This window comes from Convolutriloba macropyga, chromosome 14, assembly GCF_964194025.1.
Source record: "Convolutriloba macropyga chromosome 14, txConMacr16.3, whole genome shotgun sequence".
NCBI lineage: Eukaryota > Metazoa > Xenacoelomorpha > Acoela > Convolutidae > Convolutriloba > Convolutriloba macropyga.
Window position 1 is genome coordinate 29,983,207 of NC_134481.1, and position 18,531 is coordinate 30,001,737.

The 18,531-nt window shown below is 33.7% G+C and overlaps 1 protein-coding gene across 2 annotated transcripts in view; it reads left to right on the forward strand.

The window, feature by feature from the left end:
- Positions 1-14,032, forward strand: part of LOC142353328 (uncharacterized) — a 45,543-nt gene extending 31,511 nt beyond the window's left edge. The window contains exons 5-9 of one of the 2 annotated variants that reach the window (XM_075405559.1): positions 2,374-2,524; positions 5,058-5,200; positions 8,351-8,621; positions 8,684-8,728; positions 13,872-14,032. In XM_075405559.1, the coding sequence (XP_075261674.1) occupies positions 2,374-2,524; positions 5,058-5,200; positions 8,351-8,621; positions 8,684-8,728; positions 13,872-13,936 (675 nt within the window). In that variant the 3' untranslated portion in view covers positions 13,937-14,032. The remainder of the gene's footprint in view (positions 1-2,373; positions 2,525-5,057; positions 5,201-8,350; positions 8,622-8,683; positions 8,729-13,871) is intronic. The other variant, XM_075405560.1, reaches the window with a different exon arrangement.
- The last annotated feature ends 4,499 nt before the right edge of the window (positions 14,033-18,531 follow it).

Below are 18,531 nucleotides of genomic sequence, written 5' to 3' on the forward strand. Positions count from 1 at the left end.
GGCTCAATAATGTGGCCTTATTTATTTCAATATGTTATTTGAGTTAGAGGCAATTTATTTAATTCATTAACTAATTTTTTTTATCGCTATGTGAGAATTTTTTGAAATTTTTCTATTTCTTCCTCATTTGGTCTACAATTAAACCAAACTTTTGGATATACGTGGTCTAAACAGTATGTGCAGACGCACATTACCGAGCTTCCTTGTTTTCATTAAATCTTTTAGGATAATCCTTCGTTTAGCAAGAACAAGGTGACCCTTCCTATCTTGCAAAATTTCGGAGGACAACCCTTCACTCACTACTATGCAAACTATTAGAAAGTGCTGGAGCATGTACAGTGTTTGTCGGGAACGTTTTTATGGATCACAAAAAATGCAACCAAAATATCTAAATTTTTACATTTGTTTAAAAGAAAAAAGAGATTTTTTTCAATAGATTACTCTGAGATTGCCGAAAAACCTGTGAAAGTATTACAGATAATTTTAGGGCTGCGCAGTTCTTGGTATCATTGGCGAATAGAGCAGTTACTGTTTAATTTTAGCGGACCTAAAATAATATTTTTTGTCGAAAAACGAAGATATCCAGTAAATTTTTGCCTCAATTTACCTGTAAAAGACAAATTGATTTATATCTCAGGAATTTTGAGAGATGGAAGTTGATGCAACGTTAGAAGCCAATAAGAGCACAGCTCGACAGCAACAGACAAGTATCTGGCAAAATCTCCATCTGATTCACAAGATCTGAGAAGATAACCTTTCTTCATAAATATCTTCAATTCGGTCTCGGTTGAAGTACAGCAAAATTTGTATTTTTGTTTCGGTTTTGGATGTCAATTTGAGAAATTTAAAAGAAATAGGTACTATCTGTTATGTAAAATTTTATGTCAACGCTCGCCGAATTTTCCACGAATGTGACTTTTAAAGTAAATGTACTTCTAAAAGCTACATGTTACATCATCACAACAGTTTTTGTTAAACTGATTGGTTCAAATCTGTTCTTATTCAATATTAAAAAACCGTCCTATTTCATAAAATAGATACCAGTTTAGTGGGTGCATATTATTTGCATCGCCCAGAGGCAAGTGCCATGTTTTCACATGGTGATTTTATATGTAATGGCACTTGCTCTGTAACTGGGGGGGGGGGGGGTGCATAACGTACTGTGTGTGTGTGTGTGTGTTTTTGTGTGTTTGTGAGTGTGTGTGTGTGTGTGTGTGTGTGTGTGTGTGGGGGGGGGGGGGGGTGAGGGGCTCAAATGGAAACGATCCGAATTTTGAGGGGAAATGGCTAAAAATTCCCCCGATTAGCCCAGTAATCTAGTAGTCTTAAATCTTCCTTTTTGGGTAAAGACTCGACACGGGTCTCTAGTTTTTTGAGATTGCAATAAGAAACCTCAACCGAAAAGCGTGTACTGACTCCGAGAATAGTGAAGTATTCAGAAGAAAACTTGGATCTATTCTGTTTCCGCCCCCCAGTGTTTTTTATGACCTCCGTTAAAAATTATATGTTGTTATATAGCAAGTTACTATGTAAGAAAATAGCACGTGCGCCTGGGGTTCATAAAAAATTTATGCTCACTAAGCTGGGGGGGGGGGGGGGGGGTTGGCGAAACAGAATAGATCCGAAAATTTTGAATTTCATTGACATTGATACGCATCTGAAAAATTGTTTCAAAAGGATCAGTTCGTCGTGTCAATTTTGCACCCCGAAAATGATTTAAGATTAGGTGTGAATAGGGGGGAATTTTTAGTCAATAACCCTCAAAACTCTTACATTATTTGGGGTTAATGGTGGGTAATTTGATGCAAAAGTGGGGGTAATTGGGGGGGGGGGGGCAAAACAGGGTGCAAGTGTAGGGAGGTGATTTTGGGGGGTAAAATGATGCAAGGGTGTTAGCATCGTGTTAGCCTTACATTGTGTTACCCCCCCCCCCCCCTACTCGAAGACTGGCAGCCTCACTACCCTCAGCCGGTTCTTCTTAGACTCTAAACAATCAATGCTTGCGCAGTTCGTGACGGCCCATCTATCTGAATCTACTCCCCATTACCCCCATAACCCCCCTTATCTTATATCGTTTTACCCCCTAAAAATACATCCTAATCATACATTTTGGGGGTAATTTTTGGGGATAAAATCTAAGAATTCCTCCATTACCCACATTGTCCCCATTACCCCCTAATCTTTCATCGTTTTGCCCCCTCCCCCCTAAAATTACCCCCCCCCCCCCTAATTTTAAATATTTGTGGGGCGTAACTTTGTGGGGTAAAAATTCACATTAGATCCGAGCACTCTCCACTCTCCTTGGGGGTTGCAAATAACATGCACACACTAAGCCAAAGGGCACTGCACTGATGGAAAATGTCTCAATTTCAGCAAGAGGCGGGAATTCACTGTTTGTCCCAAATGAGCACATCTGTGAAGAAATCTGTGACTGTGTTTTGGAAGTTGAGAGCTGCCTATGACAATGAGAACAGAACTACAGAGAGCCAAGTCACTGCATTCACAGTAACAAACGCCCACACGGGTAACTTTTTTGATCAGTACTAAGAGCTCTATAAGATCAGTAATACAATCAAGAGGTCGTTCCCAGTTCATACAAGATGTAAACTTATGAATGCAGTAGTTGTTAGTCATTTCAACTCTGGTATCGTCTTATTGTGTGACATAAAGCGTTCTCTTCTAATTTTGCTTGAGAACCAGTTAAACAGGGCAAAAAAGTCTTGCTCCAACATAAAACAAATATGACTCATCGCATACAGTATGAAGTGCTTCAATTTGAATACCTTAGGAGGGTCCAAGAAGCCACTTTCAAAATGTTTAATCGAACAGAGCTCCGCCTTTAGTGGTTCCTACACCGCAGTACCAAAAGAACAAGGACCAACTTCCTTCATTTTGCCGTCAACAAAAATCACAATACCTTAAGAGCTGTTTTTTCTCCAAGGCTATAAAATACTGGAATGACTTAAACATATCTAGTCAAATTAGTAAAAAGCTTAAATTTCAAACTGTGAAAAAAATCAGGGCACATTTGTTTAAACAATTTCGAACTTCTCATAACCTATGAATGGAGCCTATCACGGAGAGACTTTCAATTCAATACTGATATAATTGATAACTTTTCCACTACTAATCGATAATTAACTTTAACCTTTACATTTACCCTGCACTCACATTGGCATGGTAACTATATACCTCTTTGGAATTGAAGTATTTTTTTAAACGAGAAGACACTTTTTTTGTTGTGAAAACTACTCATATTATAGATTTAAAGCCCTGTCTTAGGTACCTGCTAAAGTGAAACAACAACAAAATTGTAATAAAATCTGCCAAACGAATCAAAAAAGTTCAAGCTAAGCTGATGGAAAGCAGGTTTCAGTGTTCACCTTGGAGTCACCGGTCGAGCGCTAGTCTAGCAACACTTTCCTTGAGCTAAAATTGTTACGTAGTCATGATTAAGTGTCAAAACCATGTAACGTTAAAACAATTGAATGCATAGAAAATTTTGCGCATCAGCAAGGAGTAAAATTAAAACTTAAGAAAATGAATAATATACAGCATTGAGAAAGTGATCCCCAACTTATAGTGGCTTATGCTAATGCATCTTCAAATAACTAAGAGTAAATTTAGTAATGAATCATATGTCCTAAAGGTTCTTTGCTTCTCAGGTGTTGGCAGTTATTAGCCAGACTCATTTTTTTCTTGATTTAAGATTTTAGATGGAAGGTTTGGTTTTTGTTTCAATTCAAAGTCTACTCTTCAAAACAAAAATTAAACAATTAAATGTTTTGAGCGACAAAGTTCTTTTTGCACAACTGGCATTCTAATTATCATTCCTCAACTTTTTCGTGCAATCTTCGACCTTTGTTTTTTACGCAAATTTTTCTCAATTTTTTTCATTTGACATCTTTGTCTCCGCCCTTTTTTGGCTTCTTTGAAATCAATTTTTGATATTCAAATGTTCTGGTTTCATTTAGCATCAGTAAAAACAGATCCATTTTTTTTTCAATCTGGTAAAGGTGATAAAAAAACTTCATGAGGAAGGCTGAATTGAAAACCTGCAGTAAAAAAATGAAATCTTTTGCCACTGCTGATCAAACGTAATCAACATTATTGTAAGAAGACTTTAGTGATTAACCGATCAAAAAAACTTTTTGTCAAAAAAGAAATTTTATTAAATCCTACCCTAGTGATGAGCGGATTCAAATCTTGCAAGAATCTTGCAAGATGATTCAAAACTTTCAAGATTCTTGCAAGAATCTTGCAAGATATCAATCAAGGCAAAAAAATAAATCGGGATACAAACGTTTTAGGAAACATCTTTGAAGCAAACTTTTGTTTATTGAACAAATTACAAAACCGAATTCAATGAAAAAAAAATTAGCTCGGATTCAAAAACTTGCAAGAACCTTGCAAGAATCTTGCAAGTTTTTGAATTCTGGAAAATTTATTTGTGTATAATTGGTGGCTGAAACTAACTGAAAACCAAATGAAATAACTTATATCAGTTTTCTTGATCAGCAAAACTGAACTTAATTGACTATTTTTGAACACGCCTTTTGAATGTGAAGATTCTTGCAAGATTTCACATTCAAAAGGCGTGTTCAAAAATAGTCAATTCGTCGATCACTAGGGTATGCAGCTGTTTCCACAATTTTTATAGACAACCTCTCAAAAAACAGAAAAGAAACAATGTTCACTTCGAAAACAAATGCCAATAAACTCTCGCATTACTAATTGCTCATTAACAAGACAAACAACAACATATAGATTATCTATGCGATGTCACAGCAGAAATTAGATTTTAAAGCAATTTGTCTATAGGCTATGTAAGAGGTAACGATAATAAAGTACAAGGATTTCAGTTAATGGGCATTATGGTATCCAGCATTGACCCACATTGGGTCTTTTAGAATATGAAATAAGTACAACTCGCCAAGCAACCGTTTTCGCATTGACACATATCTTGACGTTTTCTTTCAAATGTTCGTATGCATTGCAGGTAATTTTTACCCTGGAAACGAACGTGAGAAACGAGGCATGTTTGTGTTTTGTTTAAGCCAAGTACATTCGAACCCGGTTGAAGTTGTTCAGCTGCAGAGAGGACTGGAATCTGATTCCAGTGACTGTGACATGTAACATCAGAATGACAATTCCAATCTCTGTATTTGACCTGGAACTGACTGTTGGATACAACGTTAGTGTACGTCTCTTCTTATAATTAAATGTCTTTATACTTTTTTTTCAACCACAGTTGAGAAGAACGAAAAAAACGACAAAAAGTTTGTAAGAAATCTTCGGTATCTTTGGTTTCGAACGTTAGAAAGATTCAGTATGGTCCTTTTTGAGCGCAAGAGAGATACGCAAGAGAGATTCGGTGTGTTCGGTTTCAAAAGTAAGAATTTGTCGGGTTTTTATCCAATTAGAAAATTTGATTTTTCTGCATATAATGTAGTTAAACGTTATGATACGGTTTTTTGCAGGCATTTCAAAAATTATTTTTAGAAAAAAAGTTCTGAAAGAATGTGCAAATTCATTGAAAATTCTTTTTTTAGCTTATTTACAAAAATCAATAAAGAAGCATAAGGTTCTTGATTATTTTTCATTTCAAAGAGGTAACATACTTGTAGTACATTGAGGAGAATTCTGTTGATTAATTCGCATTCACTGAGGTTTTACATACTTTCTTCTAGACAGCAAGCAAAATTTTTTTAGGGTAAGTAGCGTTTCAAAACGTCCAATGCCGGGCGTTATTTTTGTTTGCTCTGCTCTGCTATTGATACCCTATATAAACATTACTGGTGTTTCTCTAAACAATACCGAATCTCGCTTAATTTTAAAGGCGACGATAGTGAATCTCTCTTACGGTTAAAAACATTCAATTGTTTATGCTGTCATTATTTTATCCAATTAGACACAATAGGTGCTTGGGGCTCCTGTGTAATGTTTTTGTTGTACAACAACTATAGAAACCTTTTGTTTTTTGCTATATCTTAACAATACTTTAAAAATACTGATTATGTAAAACCAAAGTTGTCATCAGCGAAGAAAATTTTCGTTTTCCACTATCCCAAGTATTCATGGATTTCTCTATCTGATCCTCTCAGCCTATTGCTGCGCCTCAACTTCTCAAATGATCATGCTTCAACGAAAAAAAAACTATGAAGAAACTAGGTTTTTGCTGAAATTACAATAAACATGTGATAGACCTATGCACAATTTTTTGACACTTTAACTCGATTCAATGTTATCAGGTGGGAGGTTTGCTTGAAAAATTCCAAACAGGTCTTTGAAAAACATTAATAGTTTAAACCACTCTTTTGAGTTTACAAAAGTAGACAAAAAATTTGAAAGGATAAGTGGATTAATGAAATAATGAAAATACTTTGTACGTCACCTGAAAAAACCATAATCGGATCGTTTTGCTTATGAAAAAAATATTTGCTGAAGGCCGATAAAATGCTTTTCTGAGAAATTTTTGGACTGACTCATGAAAAATTGTTTGTTCATTTTTAGCACCGTCTATACGCGCGAAATAATTAAAAACTGTGGTTCAGTGCGTTCATTAACAAATTTACCAAAAAAAACTAACCAGAAAACGCCAGTTTGAGGTCTTAAATGACATTATTAGTTTTTTTACCTAAAATTTTGCTTAAAAGAAATTGATATGAAATATAAATCAATAATAAAATGACCTGTTTCTTGTCAGATAAAACAATAAAAGTCAGGAAAAATTTTTCTGTTATGAAAATAATTAACTTAAGTTAAATAATTGTTAGATATGAAAATAATTTGATAAATAAGTCTAAAACCAACATAAAAATTTTTGAAACTGAAAAATGACGTGGTGAGGGAAGTATCCAAAAACTGCCAGTAACAATTCATGGTTTATAAATCTCGGGCAAATCAGCCGACGTTAAATTTAACTGAAAATTCAAAACTGGGAAAATTAGAAGATTAATCGTTGAGATAATTGCTGTAAGCAAACATAAGCGAAACGCGCGGCACCTTGGCTATTCATCACATAGAAACTGACGCACTTGGCCATACATCGCGGCCACGGATTTCTCGTATTAACATTTGTGCGTTCTCAAATCTGATTGGTTAATGTCTCCATTTCGGCTAACATTCCATTGCGCTAGTTTTCCCTGAGTTAGCTATTCACGGCCCCAGAGTTCATATCATGATAGCAATAATACATACATCGGTATGGGAAAAAAATTACAGGCTAGAAATTTTTGGGCATTAAACTACACCTAGGTTATTGACGAGGCAATTATGAGGCTGACATAATAAATGAAATCTCCATCTAGGTTTCCTAATGAATTAAAAAAGATGACCTCCATGATATCCGCTGTTTGAGCTCATTGAACTAATGTTTAACAACTAAACTGAAAACAGAACGAGCAAACCGTATTCAACAAACCAAAAATTGAAAAATCTATCAAAACTTAAACTGTATTTGAAATCAATAGACTTTACCATCTTCAATTTAAGTTTTTTTGCAACCATAAAAAACAGTAATCATGAACTATTCATTTTAAACTTTTGACGAGCATAGGCAAACCTTAGTAAGTGAAAAAAGTCAAAAAGTTCTTTTTCAAATCGTTCTTATAATTTCTCAAAAATATTCTGCACCGGAAAAGTTTTCATTGCGGGCGACTAATTATATACTTTAGTGTATAACTGTTTGTAAGAGATTTAGGCAGTTCACAAGTTGTCGCGACGATTAGTTTTAGCTTTTTCTGTACATTTAAATTAAAACTTTATTCCATCACTTTCGAAAAATATTTAATGAACTTTCCTCTTCCTCTGCAATTAATTCTTGGTGTCAAAAATTGTCTGGAAACTTTTTTTAAGACCTGATCAGCTCTCCAAAAAGGTGAAATGCATATTTTTTGAACAATTAAAAACTTTCGATCAGTTTTTTTTACAATAAAGCAATACATTAGTCAGATCTCTTCATTTTCTCTTCTGCATTGATAAGTCTCAAGTGCATTCCAAAGTTGTCCTTCAGTTTGCAATATTTCGCCTCTCGCTGCCTCTTCTACATAGACCGGAGTCAGCAATCAATTTCTGGAAACCTTTCTCGAATTCTTAGCTTTTCGATCGTCATTACTCTATGCAACAAGTAAATTAAAATTATAACCACATGGTTAAATATACTTGAAACAAACGATACATCAAATCATTCAAGCACAAATTATAAACATCAATCAATTTTCTTAAAGAATCACATCATTTAATTTTCATCTGATTGTTTTCTTCCTAAAATAAAAATAACTTTTAAAAACCTCCTACGTTATTATTCAAAGGAATTTTTCATGCTGTGAAAGGCTTATTTTTCATCAAGGTGACCAGCCAATCAGGTAGCAGCGGAAATGACAACCAAGAGACTACTCTGATTGAAGGCTTCTTTTACTCCCAGAATTGCGAAGGAATTCAATTTTCACCTTGGGTCACGTGCAGTTCCAACATATCTGGGCTGGAAAATAACACAAGGCATGAGTTGCAGTTGTTAAAGATGTGCGTGATCGGATTCGAGAATGGACACAGGGGGAACTGTATAGACTTTTACACGCATCCTAATCACTATTTGAATTTCGTCGCGAGGAAGGGGAACTGTAAGTTTTTAAATAAATTTTTAAATAAACAAAACAAATCATTCAAAATAAGTTTGTTTTAGATGCACAAGAGGATAAATCTGTCAGCTTCAAAGACAGTAAAAGTTGTAAGTTTGCTTTAAATAAGGCAATCGATCGTGTCCTGGAATTTGGCTGGGCAAAAATTGTGTGCTAGAATTTGGGTAGACAATTAAAATGTCCTCGAATTATCCTTGCAACCGTAGCAATGTCCTGTTGTTCCGACCCACTTGTGGGGGAGGAACTATATACTCAAATGGGTTTTTTCGCCGATCGATATATTCCTCGCACAGAGTTGAGACCGGTATCATTAGAAAGGTCGTCCAGCGTAGAATATGATAATATTTTTTTTTTGAGGTTTAAAATTTTGAGAAAATTAGTGAATTCCGTTGTTCTTATTCACATTTTCCGTAATTTTTGACCGAATCTTCTTCAATTTTGCTGAAAACTTGTTTATTAAAGAAGTTAGACTGAAGTTGATACCCTATTCTCGTATGCCATAGTAAACTGGAAATTAAACACACTTTTTGTTCTGACCCCCACTTAAGTGGAGAGGGAGGAGTATATACTCAAATGGGTTTTTTTGTTCAGTCAATTTTGGCTGATCGATATATTCATCGTAGCGAGTTGTGAGTGGTATCATTAAAAAGCACTTACATCCTAGAAAATGGAATTCAAAAGAAAAACTTGAATTTCGTTCCTTTTACAGGGAGTTATCCAGGTTTTAATTTTTGTGAATATTCGACGGTTTTTATTCACATTTTCAGTAAAATTTGGCACAATTTTGCTAATATAATTTAAAATAAATTGAAATTTTTAACGTTAGAGTGCTATTGTGACATTAAGAGATACGAGAGAGTTGCTGAATTGCTTGATTAGAGTTTCTTTGGCTAAAATTTCAATAACAATTTTTGAAATTATGATTTTTTTCATCAAAAAGTGCTCAATATATATATTTTTTGGTCTATTTTGTTCAAGTTTTTCCAAAAGTGGAGACCTACAGACCGCCAACATACTCTCTTTAAACTCCAGAAGAGAGCTAGTTGAAACTGGATGCCCTATGAAATTCTTCTGGAATTAAGTTTTTGCCGTTTTCTTTCAATTTTAACTCGATAGTTATAAAAAATGCATCATTTTTTTTATGTATTTCACTCCACATTTGATCTAATCCGCAAGCATATGGAATATTGGTTGGTTTGTTGGTGAGGCCGTAAAATCAGGGATAGAATTTGATATTATCGTGGATTCTTACAATCAGAAATTTTAAAATTTTTTTAGGAGCTGCCTTTTTCGAAATATGTTGTCTTTGTTTTTTTAATGTTGATTACTGAACAAAAACTTTTTTAACGGCTTAATTAATTGGAGCTTATATTTACGAAAAAAACAGGCCGAATGTAGTCATAGTTTGTTTTCAGAGAATCCAATGGTTTTAAATTAATTTTGTTCAAAAAAAGTAAATCAATTCTTCAGCTTATCCCTTTTTGTCCTGGTTTGTGTTTTCTTTCGCTTATTACAATGTTGTATCCTTTTCGTAACTTAGACTAATTATTGAGAGATCTGTTTAAAATTTTGTTGAATCAAACAATATTTTTATATTTTCAGAGATGTCTTCAGGGCTTAGAAGAATTGTTTCGGAAGAAATTTGTGAAATTTTTTTTCCATAATAGCCCATTTTTGTTGTTATTTTTGATTAATTTAAAAAATGTCACATTACAAAATATTCTAACTAAATAAACACTAAAAATTGTGTAATTGAACATGTTTATGATTTTCATAACATATGGTTTGAGGCGTTGCGACACCGTTCACTTTCAGAATTTAGTAAAATTTTTTGTTTTTGTCCTGTATTTGTTAATTTTTGTTGTTGTATGTCAAAAATTATTTAGAAAAAGCTCAAGTGGCCAAAGAAAAATATATAAATGAACATAATAACTGATATCGGTAAATAGCCAAAAAATTTATTAACTTTCAAATTAACTTTGTTCAAAAAAAGTAACACTGTTTTTCAGCTTAGTCCTTTTTGTCTTGGTTTGTGTTTTCTTTCGCAAATTACAATGTTGTAACTTTTTCGTAACTTGGCCTAATTATTGAGATATCTATGTAATTTTTTATTGAACCAAACAATTTTTTTCGTTGGGGGAACGTTTTGACTGATGTCTTCAGGGCTTCGAAAATTTGTTTCAGAAGAAAATTGTGAAATTTAGATAATTTTCAAAATTTGTGGTTCTTTTTGCTATCTTTTAGAGATAGTCCTTTTTACAAAAAAAACAACTAAAATGTTCAGAGGAGATGCAAGTGAAGTTTTGATTTTCTGGCGGTTAATAGTTGATAAATTTAATGGCTTCAACACTGTGGCTTCGTAAAGTTGTTCACAAAATTTGTTTTAGTTCAGCTTGTGTTTTTTGTAATCTTCTGTTTTAGTCTCAATATTAATATGCGCAAGTAGTATTTGAAGAGGATTCAAGATAAACTGTCTACATTTTTAGTAGAAAGTTTATGTTGGCTATGACTTTTGACATCATTTATTTTTTAAAAAACACAATGGATTTCTGAGATTTGCCAATAACATTTCTGTTAACTTGTAGCTTAGCATCTGTTCAGACAAGGCACATCCATTATCTATTAGACTAAATGTGTTCTTTATAACGGATTTATTGTCCTCAACTTGTCTTTGTTCTTGCTACAACCAGTTTTTGTAAAGTATTCGTGATTTTTTTGACATTCGCCAATTTTTGTATGTTTTTGTTTTCTTTTTACAGCATCACAATAATGGGTGGTCCTCCGGTCATTTGAAAAAAATATCAAAAATGTTCATTGTTTTCAGCGAAAAGCTTAATAATTATTTGGCTGGGACATTGTTCTCATGTAAGTTTTTTCGTGATCAATTTTTCATGCAAATTTTTTCCTTTACCTGTAGTTGTCGCTCTTTTTGTAGACGTTTGAAATATCCTGGATAATGACACGGAATCCATCTCTCTGGAGGTATAAAAGAATCTTTCAATGTTTTTATTTGATGCATAATGTTTCTAATCAGTTTGACATTAAAAAGCAAAAGGCAACGTTTTGTTAAACTTTGCCCTTTTACTCATCTCTGGTCGACTTGTTACCAAGTCGCATTGAAGACAAGTCCCATATTTCGTTTTAATAATGCACAGGTTAATCTACTGTAATATAAATTTTATCTGATGCCTTTTTGATTTGGTTATTAATGGTTTTCAAAAATTGCACAATGAGTTTTAGTCGTAATTAATATTTGTAACTATTTGATTTTATTTGTTTCACTTTTGTTCTGGTAGTCATATTATGGTAGTCATAGGTCTCATCGGCCCTCTTAGGAAGATTGTTTTACTCATTTAATAGTTTGTTGAACGATTTGTTGTTATGTTAATTTTTTTAAACTCTTCCTCATTTGGTAGACAATAAAGTGAAAAATGTAGATCAGCGGGGTCGGAACTTTATGTGCAAATGCACATCACCGAGCGTAGCGCAATGTGTTGACCACTAGGCACGAGATCGAGCCTTGATGTCGGCGGAACTTCTTAGTTCGACCCAATTTCGTATACAAAAAGAGTTTGGCTGGACTTATCAAAAGAATATCCTAGACTTTAAGTAGGGTTCTCGACCGTATAATTTATTTCAATAATTAACATCATTCTAGAATTGATAGGTCTTTCCATAACTTCGCTCTAAACTAAGGTTATCTACTTGAATAAAGATTCTGTTTAATCTGTGAAACACATAATCAACGAGAACAAATAACCATTTCGATTAAAGATTGAATAAAATCCAACGAATATCCTATAAAAACAAAACAGCTGATTCTGCGCATCAACATATAAGGTTTGTTGAGCCCGATAGGGATTATGTGGAAGCAGCTTTGAAGATAGGCCACCAGAATCCATCGGCCTTAACAGAAAGAAGACATCCCACAAAGAATAAGAAACCGAAATTTACGTGAAAGAATTTAAATATAAACATAAACTTAGACAGCTGACGCATCTTATACTGATTCTCATTTTAATTTTCAGCAACTTTACTCAACGTTGCCAAAAATTATGTTTAAATAGGTATCGAATTATTTTTACGAAAATAATAGAAGGGATAAAACCGTTAGGTGTTTTTTTCTAAAGCACAAAATTACACTATGCAAACAATTCAGGTCAAAAATTGAGCGCGCAGCACAGCTGCTGTTTTGCTTCTAAGTTTATGAATAAATTGGGATTAGTCTAAAATTTGTATTGATTCAATTTACTATGGGCGTTGCCACTAATATCAGCAACTATTCAACTTTAAAACTGCCAGCCTCCAAAACTTGAATTTTTCTTTTTTTTCTCAACATTGTTTTTCTAAATCACTTTTTCCTATTAATTTTTGCGAATTTTGAGAGCTGCATTTATTTTTGTTATCTTTTTTCCGAAAAGTAATAGTGGACATCTTAAAAAAATTTTTAATTTATACTGAGAAATTTTGTGAAATGTTTGGCGTTACTGAGTAAGCTTCAAGACGCAAAATATTTCAAAATGATTTATAATTCCAGAGCTTTCAGAAAAAAAAAGAATATTAAAGAAATTTCCGCTTATCATGTGTTGCTAAAACTCATCTATTTTTGTTTCATTTTTTGGAACTAATAAACCTTTAAAAATCAGTGTTTTAGTAAATAAGACCCATAATTTGACGTAGTAACTTTTTCAGAGTTATTATTAAAACACAAAAAATTGGAAATGATACAGTTGAAGAAGTTTTCATTGTTTGTTTCGATGGGATACTTTTATACATTTAAGAAATCAAAATGTTCCACATTTCTAATATTTTGCCATAGGTCCAGAGTTTTTGTCATCTTTCTGTTCCTCTTCTTAGATCTAATCCATCGCAGTTTTTTTATTTCTATTAGAAAATTCATCAAACAATCGAGAAATTCTTTTCTTCAAAATTTTGATTTTGTCTCTTTCTCCATTCGAGGTGCTACAAAAATTCATCCTTTTTCCTTCGCCATAAGCAAAAAGAATTTGAAATTTAACTTAAAAAAATGTTTTCGGGAAAAATTTTAATAAATAAAGGGGCTAAAAACACAACTTTTTTCAGGAAGCAATACGCTAGCTACTTCTATTGAGTTTAACAGCCTTTAACAAACCAACTTCAATAATTAACTTTCATCGGGAAGAACTGCTCGCTAATCAACACTACCTTTAAATATGCAATTAATCACAATAATCGAAACATTATCTTTTCCAGGTCAGTTGGTGCCAGTTGTATTATTGGCGTGGGTCTGCAGTGCTCTTTTGCACGTCATCTATTAGGCTGCATTAATTAATCGTCACAGTAGACAAGGGATGCATCTTCGAAGCAACAAAACGGAGAAAACTTTTTGCTATTCTGTATAATAACTTCTACTTGGCCTCAAAATTGTTTCAACTTGGAACTACTTGGAACTCAAAATTGTTCCAGTTGAAGGGCTTTATTGTCTAATGGTCAAAATTTTTGATTCACATGGATTACATGCTACATCATTAGATGCATTCTGCTATAATTTTTAAAAGGTGACATATGATTCTAGCTAAAAACATATCATTGAAGTTATTATACTTTGTAAGGTGACTGTTTCTATCTAAAGTGTAGATTATATCCTTAATTTGTATAAGCCTATGTAAATTTGACGGTGAAATTGAACTTTACCGATTTCTTTGGTCTGCAGTGTCAGCATCCAGGTAGAGGTGTCCATAGCAAAGTGACCTCTGATCATATCAACTTCGAGCGCACACCTGCGCATTGTGCTCTCAATTTTTATAGTCTGCAGAAATTTTTAAAGCAAGAAAGTCCAGTTATTGGTCTGAAATTCGACGAGTAAAAAGCACAAAAGTCTGATCGGAGGCAAGTCTGATCTTATGTTCGGCTGTAATTGTTCCAAATCAAGTTTCCGGTATCAAATCAAGAGGCCATTCATTTTAAAAGACATTTTTTTGTTAAAATTTTGTTAATTTCCATTTTGCCATTTGCATTTTTCATCGCTTCTTTACCATTTGCATTTTCTTCGTATGTGTATTAGAGGAAATTGACAATACTTTTTAAATCATGTCTGATGGGTCAGTGAGACATATTAAAATAAAAGTAGACTTTTCTTTAAATTTCATAAATATATTTTATTGCATCATAACTTATGTCGCTGTTATTTCCTTATTTATTTTACCTTAACAACTTCTAAACAACAGGCATTGACAAGCACGACACTTAAACTATAGCAAGATCGACAAGAGCAAACTTGATGAAGGAGAAAGTTTCTCTAACAAAAACGGCACCGTTAATTCCTTTTTTAAATCGGTCCTATTCAAACTATCAATTCTGATTCTTATATCCTATGCCTACCATTTGTTGGCCAAAATGTGAATTGGACTGACAGGTGTAAAATGTGACATGATCTTAGTTCTCAATTCGCATTGATATTTAGACTTGAACACTCCCAAATTGACTCGGTATTATATTCGGGTTCACGTGTCATAAATATAATAAGATGCATTGATTTCACTTATCTTTATTGTCAAAAAGCAATTGACTTCAAACAATAATTATTGTTGAGATGTCTCAAAAATGTGTTCTGAAAAACAGTTACGACTACTGACTCTGTTAATGCTTCGCTGCTTTTTAGCAAAACTATCACTTTGTTGTGCATGTGATCATTGGGTACCCTTAAAAATTCGGGTTCCAGAATTTTTAAGAAACCCCTTGTTATCTCCCCGGGTTGAGAGCGACTGGTTAACTCGTAATAACTTGCAAGTTTCTTGCAAAAGATGGTTAACTTGTAAAAACTTGCAAGTCGAATGATTTAATTGTAAAAACTTGTATGTCGAATGTTTAACTTGTAAGAACTTGGAAAACGAATGGCTAACTTGTAAGTTTCTTGCAAGTTCGTTCCAGTCGAGCACAACTCTTATTGGTTAATTCAAATTGACATTCAGTCATTTACCGTAGAAAGCGCGTGGGAGTTAGTTGCTCTGTTTGAATAACATAATACATTTCGACCTAAGTAGACAATATGGTTATTTTTTGATTTTTATCAATTCGAGAGCGATTCTTCTTTCAATTCCATCAAAAACAGTAGATCTCATTTAGCTTCTTCGCAATTGATTTTTTTAAAAAAATTTCCCCAAAATATTGACTTTGATTGAATTTTGAAATCCAAATAACAGCATTTTCTCAAAATAATTCAATGGCCCTTCATTTTTATATCCTTTCTTTATAATTTCAATTCACACTTTTCCAGATTCTAGATTTTCCAAGCAGCCGTTTGCATTAATGTCTTTCAACATTCTTTTACGGCTTAGTGCGTGTTTGTGTGTGTGTGTGTGCGTGTGTGTGTGTGCGTCCATGCGTGTGTGTAAGCGTATGTGTGCTCGTGGTTTGTGTGAGTGTGTGTGTGTGTGTTTGGTGGTGTGTGTGTGTGTGCGTGTGCGAATGGTTAACTTGCAGTTAATTCAAAAGTCGAACGGCTAAATTGTAAGAACTTCTAAGCCGAACAGTTAACTTGTAGGAAGTTGCAAGTTTTTGGAAGAAAACATGCAAGGCGATGTATCGCCCTGTAAAAGCTTGCAAGAAACTTGAAAGTTCTTACAAGTTAACCATTTGATCTCAACCCAGGTCTATTTAGAGGAATCAATTTGTTTCTAGATTAAAAAAACATAAATTGTGGATTTTTTATTATTGGGAATAAAATGAAACTGCCGAAAAATTGCGTATAAACGTTGCTGCTATTGTTGGTAATTAATGTTTGTTTTGTTTATCTTTCAATTTGCATTTTTCACATAATTTTACGGCGCAAAGTAGAATTATCGCAACATTTTGTTCTTAATTAAATGTTGATTAAATTTAGAGCTTTTAAAGTATCAGAAATGGGATGGACTTCCATTTTATTAGAGCAACACTTTGTTCGTTATGTTGATTCTATGTCAACATCCTTATAGTGAGACTAAAGTTTGGGACTTTTATAGGTTGCGAACCAACAACCTCTTGATTGATTGCAATCCTGTGCTCTCCACTGAGCCAATTGGTACACAATGCGAGAGTCTTACCATATTTTGAGCTATCAATTTTCAAGCTGCATACTATGATCACAACCTGATTACCATTGTGTATACTCTAAAACACCGCGGCTAAGCTGTTGCATCTTATCAAACTAAATATACGACTGATTTTTGTTATAAAATTTGTTTCTTTTTTCTCTTTTGAATCTCCTAATTTTATATATCATAATCTCTATAAGACCTTTAGAGCTTAACCAGCTTTAATCTCAAACATGCCAAATCTAGTCCTGCATCAATGGTGTTGTTGCGTTACCGAGTCCCTAATACTGCTAACAGGTCATGGTCCCCGCCATCAGACCGTTGATACGCCAATAAAGTTTTCGGTTGAGATTGTACTGTCAGTGTTTGCAGGTTTAGCTCTTCTAGATTGAAGAGTGTTTTGACATCTAAATCTTGAGATTTGCCTTGTATTAAAATCTAAATCAGAAATTGTGATGGAAAATTGAAGTTTAAACTTCATACTAGAATAATCAAACAAAAGTTTTAAGTGGATGACATTTAGTGGGTTATCAGAGGACTACCCAACGAGGAGTACTCGTTTCTCTGCCATTGCTCAAAGCCACGGGCATTTTCGAAACGCTCACAGACACATTTCAGCTAGCTGACAGCCCAGTACCACTGAGGGAAGACGCTAATGATGCGCAAACGCGCGAATACGAGGCAGAGACCCCCTTTTTTTATCTCCCAGGGTCGAAACCGAAAGGTTAACTTGTAACAACTTGCAAGTTTCTTTCAAAAGATGGTTAAATTTTAAAACTTGCAAGTCGAAAGCTTAACTTGTAGAAACTTGTAAGTTGAATGATTAACTTGTAAGAAATGAACGACGAATGGCTAACTTTTAAGTTTCTTGCATGTTCGTTCGGGTCAAGCACAACTTTTATTGGTTAATTCAATTTAACAATCGGTCATTTACCGTAGAAAGCTCGTTGGAGTTAGTTGCTCTGTTTCAATAGCCTAAAAAAATTCGACCTAAGTTGACAAAATGATTACTTTTAAAATTTTATCAATTCAAGAGCGACCCTTCTTCAATTCCATCAAAAACAGTAGATCTCATTTAGCTTCTTCGTAATTGATTTTTTAAAAAAAATTCCCAAAATATTGACTTTGATTGAATTTTCAAATCCAAACATCAGCATTTTCTCAAAAAAATTTAGTAGCCCCTGATTTTTATATCGTTTTTTAATAAATTCAATTCACACTTTTCCGGATTTTATATTTTGCAAACAACTGTTTTCATTCAAGTCTTTCAACGTTCTTTTACGGCTTAGTGCGTGTGTTTGTGTGTGTGTGTGTGTGTGTGTGTTTGTGTGCGTGCGTGTGTGTGTGTGTGTCTATTTGTGTGTGTGCACGCGTGTGTGTGGGTTGTTTGTGTATGTGTGGTGATGTTTGGTGTGTGTGTGGGCGAATAGTTAACTTGTAAGTAACTTGTAAGTTGAATGGTCAAATTTTAAGAACTTCTAATTGTAAGTCGAAGGAACTTGCAATTTAACTTGTAGGAACTTGCAAGTTTTTGGAAGAAAACTTGCAAGTCGATGCATCGCCCTGTAAGAACTTGCAAGGAACCTAACCAAGTTAATCATTCGACCTCAACTTAGGTCTATTTAGAGTAATCAATTTGTTTCTAGATTAAAAAACTTGAAGAGTGGTTTTTCATTATTGGGCGTAAAATCAAACAGCTAAAAAGTTGTGTATAAACGTTGCTGTTATTGTTGGTAACTACTGTTTATGTTGTTTATCTTTCAATTTGCTTTTGCTACATATTTTTAGGAGTAAAGTTGAATTATTTGTACTTGATTAATTGTTGATTAAATTTAGAGCAC